General features: G+C 38.2%; 1 protein-coding gene across 1 annotated transcript; it reads right to left on the reverse strand.

The window, feature by feature from the left end:
• Nucleotides 1-4,396: 4,396 nt before the first annotated feature.
• On the reverse strand, nt 4,397-5,655 carry LOC104660643 (eukaryotic translation initiation factor 3 subunit F-like). Its single transcript, XM_010361079.2, has one exon. It carries the CDS (start codon nt 5,646-5,648, stop codon nt 4,632-4,634), a length of 1,017 nt encoding a protein of 338 aa, XP_010359381.2. The 5' UTR covers nt 5,649-5,655; the 3' UTR covers nt 4,397-4,631.
• Between the last annotated feature and the right edge of the window lie 6,911 nt (nt 5,656-12,566).

Genomic DNA, 12,566 nt, shown 5'->3' on the forward strand with positions numbered 1-12,566 from the left:
GAGGTCCCAAGATAATTTAGAGCTCCTGGGCCTATTATAAAGTGACATTCTTTATTTACCACAGGTTATAAACCCTGTACAAGGTCTATGTAGACAAGGTATGAGGCTAGTTTTCCCAAGGGAATTTTATTGGCTCTGTAAGTCAAGTACAATTCCTTAAAGGAAACACGCCATTCTAGTCAAAGCCTTGGTAAAATAACCAGTTTCTTGAATTGTGTCCCGTTACAAAAGTAAACATTCTTATTGTACTTATGCAAATAACTATACTGATATAAGTTAAGAATACTCATAACTAGTTTTCAAATTCTGGAGAAATCAGGTAGAGAGAGAATCCAAATTTTGTGTTCAGGAATGTGCTTTACTTAACTGTTAAAAGCTGTACATGGCTCAGAAGTTTTTTGACTCCGCAAAACAAAAGATCAGCAACATTTTAAGTAAAGTCAAAAAGATTTCTTCAATCTTCTATTAGCTCAGTCTATGCACTTAACTACCATACTGTTTGGTATTCACAAATATTTCAGCTGCCCATGAGTCCTGAAAGTCTTTCCTCTATTCGGATGTTACAATCTTCAATCTTATCAGAAACCTGAATTCAAGAGCACCTGCCAAAGTCTTGTAGTTGATTATAAACCATCTTTTAAAGAGGATCAAAACAAGACAAAAATTGGCTGTGGATGACAAAAGTCTTAGGGCAGCCATATTAAAACCACAATTGAAAGGGAAATTTTGGTAATTTCTGTGGTATATACAAATTTTACATAACAATTATAACTGTTAACAACATACACTAAGTCTAGAATTTTAGTTTTTCATAATTTTGGAACATATTTATTTATAATATATTTATACAAATATAACCCAATAACATATTTATACAAATATAACTCAAAGAAAGTCAAACACTGTTTCATATTTAATGATGCTTCCTGTATGGATTTTATACCAACTAAGCAAAATTTCACCTTTACGTTAGGGTACTACTAATGTTAAACCCAATCCTTAATATAACCTTATAGACAAATTTACTCAATCTTAATCAGTTTAATCATAAGGTAAGATTCTTGTAAACTTGTTTTTCCTCACCTCCCCAGCAAAATGGATCATAAACCTTTCATAATCCTTTAGAATTTTTGTGAAAGAGCAGGTCAGTGCTCTAAGAAAAACCTGCTGTGCTTTTATTCCAATGTTCAATTACAGAAAAACTGAATACTCCTTTAACTTCAGCCAGTATGTTCACACACTGAATTTCTTTTACAAGCTTAATTTTTCACAAACCGTCCACAACTTGCTCAAACATTCAGCTTTATCTTATCTAACTTAAAACAATATTTTAACTCTTTAGGCAGAAAAATCCACATTCCCATAACTTCTTATAATCTTTTACCAAAACCAAATTCCACTTTTCTTACACACCTTGCATATAAAACTGTCTTTTTTCCCCAAAGATTACTAAAGTCATGTGAACTAAAAGACATTACAGTTTTCATTTTTCTGACAAAATAGTGATTTAAGCTCTTATTTTTAAACCAGTTAATAAAAGCTCTTGTATGTCACACAAACAACATATATAAATACACTGACAGACACAAGATTCAGTAGTTGTAAGATTTTTTACTTGTCAATTTCTTAATTGGATTACTGGCTTCAGAATGGAGCCCTTGGAGGAACAGGGTCAGGAAAGCATGAAATTTCTATAGCCTAATAAGCAGGCACAGCTGGAAGGCAAAACAGAGCCCCCAAAATTAAGGGTCCCATTTTATACCAGATCCTAAATCCCCCCACCCAAACAAGAACGAATTGGCTCATCTTTCATGGGAGTCTTATCTCTCAGTTGGAGATAAGAAGGTATTTCCATACCTTCAAGGTGGCAAAAAGCATGCTTCTCTAATCCAAACATGCAAAGAACTAAGTATTCACCCATAACTGACATCAGCCATTCCTAAAGGGATATTTCGTACCTAGTTATTACACTCCAAATCTCTCCCATAATGCAAAGTAATTTCTGATACCAACAAAAGTAAAAAAAGTCAGATAATGCAATGCAAAACAGAATAAAACCTTAGATTTTGAGAAGAATCTATTCACTTTCAATTCCTAGGTTTCCAAGAGGGAAACAGTGGTTTTTCCCAAAATGGGGTCTCTGGCACCTCCTTTTTTTCCCAAGGAGTCCCAGGATCTTAGAGTTTGAATATCCACTTTTAGGCTTTTAACCATAGCACTCTTTAAAAAAAATTCTTTAAAATTTCATATTACCCAACTTCAGCCATGCCAAACCACCAATATTTCTGGTTTTTGAATTTTACCACAAGTAAACTGCCAGGTGCTCAGAGAAAGGAAAATTCAAGACAGTTTGTGACGAGGAAGAGAATCAACAAATGTTCATGCAGACATCAAACCAGAATGGACTCATTCCCTAAGCTGGGAATTGAACCCAGCCTGCCATTTTGAAAAGACAAAGCCCTAGCTACTGAGCTACAGCATTGGGCAGTCTCCATTGCCCTTCCCACGAGGATACTAGAGCAGCCAATTTTGAGCTCGCAAATGATTTTAACTGCTCAAGATAACTTTTAGGGCTAACTATGACATGGACCCCAAAATTCCTATCTGCTGGATGTTGGAAATCAAGAGAAAGTATTGCCACATGCTTACAAGGTCAAGTGCCCAAAGACATAAAGCAAGAAAAAAGGGAAATTTTATCCAGTTTTTTTTTTTTTTTTTTTTTCAGGGATCTGCAGCAAAGTTTATAACTGACCTGTTTGCTGGGCCATCTTGTACAGTGGGCTTACAGGTGTCCTAGGCCTGCATTCTATCCTAAGGTACCTCTTTTAATGACAGAACAATACAGAAAGACACACAAAGCACATCCGATTTGCTACAGCTTAAGACTGGCCTCTTTTTTCCCCATTAATCAACACTTTGCTGTGGTAGGGGAAGGTGAAGAGCTCAGGGAGGCCAGAGAAATACCCAACCATCCCAGAGAAACTAAATCAAAAGTTCAGGTGGCTGCTTGTTGGTCAAGAAGGAAACTTTTCCAGCAGTCCCACTAGCTCTTAAGTTACCCCCTTTGGGGAGGAAAAAGCTCCCATATTCCGTGGTCCTGCACATTCCTAATTCTGTCACCCATATCCATCAGCAAAGAAATGCAGGGCAGGTTAATCCAAAGACAATGGTGGTTAATATTCCATAGTGCCAAATCCATTTTTAGCTAATAGGAACTTTACTGAGAGGGGCCTCTAACCCCCTAAATCTTAGGACTCTAACCCTCCTAAGTTGGGCCTTGAACCCAAGTTTAATCAGGCATCCTTGCCTTTCATTAAGAGGGGCCTTTAACCCACTTTGTCTTAGGAAAACCTCTAGCTCCCCTGAGTTGGACCTCTAACCCAATTCCATCCTTTTCCTGGGTACCCCACCACTTACCCAAAGTTAGCCAATTGGTGCTGCAGTCTATTTCCTTTGGGTCAGGGGTCTCCTCAGTATCATCCCTTTGGGTTTCACCAGGAAGATGTTACCAGAAAGAAATCCAGATTCAGGCCCTAAGAGAGGGTTCTTGGATCTCATGCAAGAAAGAACTCAGGGCAAGTCCATAGGCGTAAAGTGAAAGCAAGTTTATTAAGAAGGTAAAGGAATAGAGAATGGTGACTCCATAGGCAGGTCAGCCAGAGACATAACTTCTTATGTCACCAACAGCAGATTGAAATAATCATTCATTCTTCATAGATATTCTGAGTGCATAAAGTTCTACTACCTTGCAACTTACAATCCTGTGGGAAACATAGATAAGCAGATTCAAAGTTGAGTCTTTTGTAAGGATAACCTTAGGGGTATGAGTGGGATATTATGCACAAACATATAAAGAACATGGGCTTGTGATGGTGACACTAGTAGTATGAAGCTGGAGTGGGTATTACAAAAGCCTTCCTGAGGTAGTGACATTTGAGCTGACTTTTGAATGAGAAATAGGAACTGTCCAGCTAAGAGAAAGCTGAAGGCCCTTCAGGCAGAGAGAGTAGCATACTCTAAGACCCGGAGGCAAAGGAAACTGTGGAACCTTGGGCAAATTACAAGTCATTTGTTGTGGCAGTAAGGGCTGCATTTGGCAGCGAGGGAGGATACAGTAGGTAGGAGGCTATGAAAAAAGAAGCTGGAGAGGAGGCCAGGAGCCAGTCTAAATAAAAAGGCACTTGAAAGTTTCAGTACTACTGCATCCTTTTTCTCAGATCATACTCCCTCTTTAGCTTAGTCTAATCTGTACTCTCCCCTTAATTAGTTCACACAATCCACTCTTTCTAAGGTTGCCAATTACCTACACTATATCCAAGGGATATTTTCTAGACCCTTGTCTTATTTGACCTCTCAGAAGAGTTTGACACAGCTGACCACTCTCCATGAAAGGCTCTTTTTCTTTTTTTTTTTTTTAATTCACAAAAGGTAGGCTATGTTTATTAGAGTCACACACAGTTGACTGTCTCAGTGTGACTCAAGACCACAAAAAACCCATTTCTCCTTCACTTCTGAGTCCTGAGTTTAAGACCTATACCAGCAGGCGTACTGCTTGGGGTCCATTCACAGGTTTACAAGTTTTTCATTGAGGGCAATCTGTGACTGTGTGAGGTTGGCCAGGTAGGTCACCATCAGCAGGTCATTGATGTTGCTGTTGAGCATGGTCTCAAGTCATCAGGAACTATTTTGGGTACTTGGTTAACCAGGCTCATCAGGAAGCGGCCCACAGTATTGTCAGCTGACACCTTTCCAGACAGTACATCCTCTGCATATTGCAACACTGTGCTCAGGGCATCCTGGATGCGAGCTGATGCCCCTCCTACTTGCTGCAAGTCACTTGAGAGTCCAATCACTCTGTTGGGGCTAAAGCAGGTCTTCATGATCAGGTCAACTCCGATGCGTTCAGTGTCATAGTATGCGTATTTCACTGTCAGAGGTGTGAACATCACTCCCATGGTCCTCCCAGGGACACCCATTAAAGTACTGACATAGACTTTGATGCTCATGCGGCCGTTCTGGAGACTTGTGTCCACAGTGAGATGGATGGGGTTGGGGGCCTCTCGGCTGTAGTACTCATGGATTAGCACAGAGTGCTCTGTGATATCATGGCCTGTAGCGTACCAGCCCAGGATGAGCTCATTTGGAGAAACCTTTTTATGCAGTTCATACATGTTCTTAGCAAATTCCATGTCAACAGCCACTTCATCTTCTGACTCATTGTGTGGCACTGAAAAGTAATTGGTGACCTCCACTGAGTGCTTGTCGACAGTTTCCAGCAGGGTCCCGATAACTCGGGCAGCACCCTCATTGCGTCTCTCGTAGCTGTCCACAATGGAGGCCAAAATGACTGGGTGTAGCCTGACCACGCGGCCGCCGGGGAAGGGCCCTGGGAGAGCAGGACCAGGCAGAGCGGGCGCTGGGGTCTGCGCTGGAGCTTGCGCCGAGGCCGGGGTCTGGCCAGGAGCGGCAGTTGTAGCTGCTGCTGCCGCAGGGTCTGAGGATGCGGCTGGAGCCGCAGCGGGAACCGGAGCCGCAGCCGGTGCTGGCGTTGGCGCTGGGACTGAGACTGAGGCTGATGCTGGTGCTGCCACCCGGGCTGCGGCTGGCGTGGCCGGAGGAGCACTTGCTGATAACACCGGTGTGGCCATCTTGTCGAGAAAGAAGGAGGCGGGCAAGCCTCTTTTTCTTAATTAAGCCTCTCTGGTATCATGCAATGCCTCTCTGACTGCAATTCAGGTTTCCTTATAAGTCTATACTCCTTTACCCAATTTTTAAATGCTGGACTTCTCCAAAGTTGGGTCCTGAGTTTCTCTTATTTTCTCACTTTACTCTGTCATCCTCCATGTAGGTCAGGCACTTCCGCTATATACTCTCATAACATTAAAGCTTTTTCATCATAACATTCTGGTTTGTAATTTTGAACAGAATCAATGAAAATCAATCACCCACCATTCCCTCAATGTTTGGCTTAGTGTACACACTCATTACATATTGACTGAATAATTAAATGAATAAATTGTACAATAGCAGAGAAGAAACATTGAGGCATCTGAATTTGATAATATTTGCATGGCTATAATGTGATGAATAAATGAGAGCAAGACAAGATTGGAGGCAATTAGAAAGCTGTCGTAATAACCCAAGTGAGAAATATGTGGATCAAAACTAAACAAGCAGCTGTGGAGGGGCAGAAAGGAGACATATTTTAGAAATATTTATGAGGTAGAATTCATAAAATCTGGTGATCAACTTAATATGAGGACCAAAGGAAAGATAACAAGAATTATATCTAGGTTTATAGCTTAGGTGGTTATGCAATTCAGTAACACAGATGCTATATGGGAAAAGAAGCCGGGTATAGATTAAATATTATAAATTTAGATTAAGATACATTAAATTTGAGATCTCTACAGTGGATACACCAGGTTTTTAGTATGTGGGTCTGGCACTGATATGGTTTGGCTGTGTTCCCACCCGAATCTCATCTTGAATTGTAGCTTTCATAATCCCCACATGTTGTGGGAGGGACCCAATGGGAAATACTTGAATCATTGGGGTGGTTTCCCCCATACTGTTCTCATGGTAGTGAATAAGTCTCACGAGATCTGATGGTTTTATAAGTGGAAACCCCTTTCTCTTGGTTCTCATTCTCTCTCTTGCCTGCAACCAATGTAAGACGTGACTTTCATCTTCTGCCATGATTGTGAGGCCACTCCAGCCATGTGAAACTGTGAGCCCATTAAACATCTTTTTCTTTATAAATTACCCAGTCTCAGGTATGTCTTTATCAGCAGCATGAAAATTGACTAATACAGGCACTCAGGAGAGGAAACTGCAGATATAAATTTATTATTAGGAGAAACATGGATTTGTATTCACCTTCCCCTTCCACTTATTTTTTACTTTTGTCGTCCCGAAGCAAACATTGAATAGTTGAAATACAAATAATTTTATTCATTTTTCTGCTTCCTATCAGAAAGGAATTGAGGCAAAACTACAGTCCTTAATTAAATGCACTGTGGTGGAAGATAACTATTTATACCAACTGCTATGGCTTGAATGTTTATCCCCTCCAAAACTCACGCTGAAATTTAACTGCCATTGTGATGGTATTTGGAGGTGAAATCTTTAAGTGGTGTTTAGGTCTTGAGGTCTCTGCCTTCATGAATGAACAAATGCCATTATCGTGAGAGTGGGTTTGTTATTGTGGGAGAGAGTTTGCTACTGTGGGAGTGGATTTGCTGCTTCTTCCCCTCTCTCCCTCTCTCTCTTTGTCTTACCCTCTCATTGCCCTTCAGACATGTGATGACTTACAATGTGTTATGATGCAGCAAGAAGGCCCTCACAAGATGCTGGCTCCTTGGTCTTGGACTTCCCATTCTCCAGATCTATGAGAAATAAATTCTATTCATTATAAATTACTCAGTCTGTGGTATTATTTTATTGCATTACAAAATGGACTAAGACATAAACCTTGTTAGAAAAAAGCCAATATGTCCTTCTTTTTTGCCATGAAAATATATAAGTTTTCATAGTGGATGTACATTATACAGTAAGAAGTTCAGCCTCAAGTAGGTTTGTTGAGATTTGGCTGGAAAAGGTTTATTAATAAAACATATCAAATTATTTTAACAATATAGTATCAAAAAGCTCTACTCATAACTGGGGTTTTGCAGTTTCAGCACTTGGCTATTATGGGGTGGCAGTAATGAACTCTGATTTGGGCTGTGAGAGAATGAGCTAAGAGAAGAAAAAAGCAAGGTCATAATTTTCTGCTGATAAGCCCTCTCTATATTCTGGTAAGATTCACAAACAAGGCTTAGTGGGTCTAGGTTTATCTGTAAAGTGCTATGGTTGTTATATAGTCTTAACAAGTAGAATTCAAAATGAACTTCAACAGGAATGTTCAAATCTTCTAATCATCCAGAAATCCTTGCCTAAACTCTTCAGGGCAGGATGGTTTTGAATCATTATATATCTACACAATGACTTTATTTTGTCCTCATATCCAGCTCTTGAGAATGTAATAGCCCAAGGTCTCTTAGTATCTATTTTTTTGGTGTTGTAGGTTGAATTATATACCCCACAAAAGATATGTTGAAGTCCTAACCCCCAGTATCTGTGTGTATGATCTTAGGTTGAAATACAATCTTTGCCTGTATAATCAAGTTAAGATAAGATCATTACAATGGATTCTAATTCAATATGACTGATCTCTTCATAAGAAGAGGAAAATATCAAGTGAAGACAAAAACACACAGAAAGAGTGCCATGTAATAAATGCAACTGAAACCAAAGAACACCAAAGATTGATAGTCACCACCAGAAGCTAGAAAGAGGCAAAGATGTTCCCAAAGGGAGCATGGCCCTGTCCTGCTGATACCTTGATTTTAGATTTCAAGCTTCCAGGACTGTGAGAGTATACATTTCTATTTTTGTAAGCCATCCAGCTGTGTCACTTTGTTATGGTAGTCCTAGGAATCTAATACAGTACGTGAAGAAAAGGTTGTCATTTGACAGCCAAAAGGACAAGAGGCAGGACATTATAAGAATCTCCCAAAATATTCTACTTCTTAATTCTTCTTAATTATTGGGAAGAATGGATGCAATACCCTTTAAGGCATTGTATAACCTTGTATTAGACTATTATTCAAGGCAATAATATGAAAGGAGGAGGATGGTATTTATTTGACCAGGGAATATCCTGAAATTTCTAAAATGATGATGTTCAGTGTGACGCAGACTAGTGGCCGTAGCTTTGAAGTAAAGATACTTTTACTTTAAGAGCTTGAAACCTGCCCTACAAAGATTTAATTGATTTCTAATTTATATATTGTATTACCTTTGTTGTCAAATTTGCTTAATTTCTGAAGAAAAGGCCTGTTCATCTTATACAGCAATACTTTGTTTTATTGTGCTTTGTTTTACTGCACTTAGCAGAGATCATGTTGTTGTTTTTTTCACTAAAGGTTTGTGACAACCCTGCACTGAGCAAGTCTTTCTGTGCCATTTTTCCAATAGCATGTGCTTATTTATCTGTATCACATTTTGGTAATTCTCACAGTATTGCAAACTATGTTATGATTATTATTATTACCATCATCATCATCAGTATAGTGGTCTGTGATCAGTGATCTTTGATGTTACAGCCATAATTATTTTGGGGCACAAAGAACCATGCCCATGTCCGATGGTGAACCTAATCAATAAATGGGTATTCTGGCTGCTCCTTTCCCCGTCTCTCTTTCTTTCCTTGGACCTTCCTATTCCCTGAGACAGAACAATACTAAAATTAAGCCAATTAATAACCCTATAATGGCTTCTAAGTGTTAAAGTGAAAGAAAGAGTCACGCATCTGTCACTTTAATTCAAAAGCTGGAAATGATTAAGCTTAGTGAGGAAGGCATGTTGAAAACTGAGATAGGTTTCTTGCACCAAAAAGAGCCAAATTGTGAATTCAATGGGAAAAGTTATTGAAGGAAATTGAAAGTACTACTCCAGTGAACGCACAACTGATAAAGTGCAACAGTCTTAATATTAATATAAAGAAAGTTTTAGTGGCTTGAACAAATTAAAATATTCACAACATTCCCTTAATCAAAGCAACACCCTAACTCTCTTTAATTGTATGAAGGCTGAGAGAGGTGAGGAAACTACAGGAGAAATGTTTGAAGTTAGCAGATGTTGGTTCATCAGGTTTAAGGAAAGAAGCCATCTCCATAACAAAAATATACAGGGAAAGCAGCAAGTTATATAGAAGATCTAGCTAAGATAATTGATGAATGTGGCTGCACTAAACAACAGATTTTCAAAGCTGACAAAACAGCCCTCTATTAGAGGAAGATGTCGTCTAGGATTTTCATGGCTAAAGAGGAGAAGTTAATGTCTGGCTTCAATGCTTCAAAGAATGGGCTGTCTTGTTGGAGGTTAATGTAGCTAGTGATTTTAAGTTGAGGCCAATGCCCATTGACCATTCCAAAAATACTAGGGCCCTTAAGAATTATGCTAAAGCTACTCTACCTATGTTCTATCAATGAAACAACAAAGCCCAGATACTAGCACATCTTTTTACAGCAGGAGTTGCTGAATATTTTAAGTCCACTGTTGAGACTTACTGCTTAGAAGTTTCCTGTTAAATATTACTGCTCATTGTAAATGCACCTTTTCACCCAAGAGCTCTGATGGAGATATTCAAGGAGATGAATAATGTTTTCATTCCAGTTAACGCAACATTTATTCTGCAGTCCATGGATCAAGAAGTAACTTTGACTTTCAAGTCCTATTATGTAAGAAATACGTTTCATAAGGCTATAGCTGCCATAGATAGTGATTCCTCAGATGGATCCAGGCAAAGATAATGGAAAACCTAGAAAGGATTTACCATTCTATGTTCCATAAAAAACATTTTGTGGTTCATGAGAGAAGGTGGAAATATCAACAGTAGCAAGAGTTTGGAAGAGGTTGTTTCTAATCCTCATGGATGACTTTGAGGGGTTCAAGACTTCAGTGGAGGAAGTGACTGCAGATGTGGAAATAGCAAGAGAACTAGAATTGGAAGTGGAGCCTGAAGATATGAATGAACTGTTGTAACCTTTTGATAAAACTTGAACTAAGAGGAGTGGCTCCTTATGGGTGAGCAAAGAAAGTCATTTTTTCTTGAAATGGAATTTATTCCTGGTAAAGATGATGGGAACATTGTTGAAATGTCAGTGAAGGATTTAGAATATATCATAAGCTTACTTGATAAAGCAGTGGCTAGGTTTGAGAGGATTGACTACAATTTTGGAAGAGCTTACACTGTGGATAAAATGCTGGAATTTTAGTGAAACTGAGAGTTAATCAATGCAGCAAACTTAATTGTCATCTTATTTTTAAAAATTCCCTACAGCTACCTCAATCTTCAGCAGCCACCAACCTAATCAGCCAGCAGCCAGCAATATTGAGGCAAGATACCCTACCAGCAAAAAGATTATGGTTTGCTGAAGGCTCAGGTGATTGTTAGAGTTTTTATTGGTATTCTTTAATTAGGGTATGTACATTTTTTTAGACATAATACTGTTGCACACTTGAGACTATAGTATAGTGTAAATGTAACTTTTATATGCAGGAGAAAAATTTTAAAAATGCGTAACTTGCTTTAATGCCATATTTGCTTTATTGAGGTGATCTGGAACTAAACCAGCAATATCACTGAGATTTTCCTCTACTATTATTAAAATATTAACAAAATATTACAAAATATGTAAATAATATTTTATATAATGTCAGATAAGATTGCTCTGTTTTAGCATATCAGAGTAACTAGTCCCAAGCTATTGTTATTGTCCCAAGCTATTGTTATTGTCCAAGCTATTGTTATTGTCCCAAGCTAGGTTATTGAATCTAAGGATAATAATCCTGACCTTCATGAGTTCTAATCCAAACACTAAATATAATACCTCACATGAGTACTAACAGTAACCTTAGTATGTTTAAGTTAAACTGACACTTGTAATTAATCAACCACTGTTATATTTTTCTTGTTATTTTTTTTTTTCAAATGTCAGAGGACATTTTTAAGAATGTCTAACAAATAGAACTAAGTGGAAAAAATAATACCCCTGGTAAAGTGGTGGCTAGTAAGGGGACATTTACAAATGTAATACAACTTATTGAAGAATGAAAGTAAACTGACACTTCTGACATCGTATTGAATAACTTCCAGTCTTAACTCTTTACAAAATTTGGAGTCTGTAAAAAAAATTACCCTATGTATTTGAAGGCACAATTATAATATCTATTATTACCTCACTAGTAACAATTCTTCCCATATAGACTTGAAAATTCTATACCATAACTCATTAACATGAGTTTCATTTTCCTAAACATATAAAAGCAAATTTTTTAATTCCCATGATGGTTTCTACTCAATCTTCTACATTAGGTTGTTGAGTAGTTGCAGCTCAGTGGAAGGTCTGCTTCCTACAGTATCTTTCTTGTGCACCATGTTTCCTGGCTTCAGAAATGTCATTTAATCTTAGATGGGCTCAGAGCACTTTGGTGTAACCACCTGAAAGTTATTTAGATTTAAGGAGAAAATCTATCTTTCCATGTTATACTCTTCCAAGTCCTTCTGCTAAAAAGGTTCAAAGGTCAATGCCTTACCCTATGGAGCCCTCCAATTACATTAGATTCATTTTTCTGAACTTGGAACGTGAAAAGGAGTTTCTCTGAGATCTCTATTTTCAGAATAACAGTGAACTGAATAGATTATCCAATTACTAGAGACAGATTTATTTCGCACTCTATTTTGCTGGAGGTGCTCCATTATACTTTGTTTATACAATAATTCATACCTATATGGACAAATTATGCCTATATAATGAAACCCTTTAAGCCAGCTTAGGGAAGGTATACACCAATTATTATAGTGTTTGTTTCAATGTATATATGACCTTCCTTGTTTACTACAATCGGATAGTTTGATCTCTTCTTCAGTTGTCTATATTCTCATGTAGCCTCGCTTCTTTCCCAAATATTGTTCAAGTGTATATGTTTTGTAATTTTATAAATCAGAGCTCCATACT

Source organism: Rhinopithecus roxellana, chromosome 1, assembly GCF_007565055.1.
Source record: "Rhinopithecus roxellana isolate Shanxi Qingling chromosome 1, ASM756505v1, whole genome shotgun sequence".
NCBI classification, from domain to species: Eukaryota; Metazoa; Chordata; class Mammalia; order Primates; family Cercopithecidae; genus Rhinopithecus; species Rhinopithecus roxellana.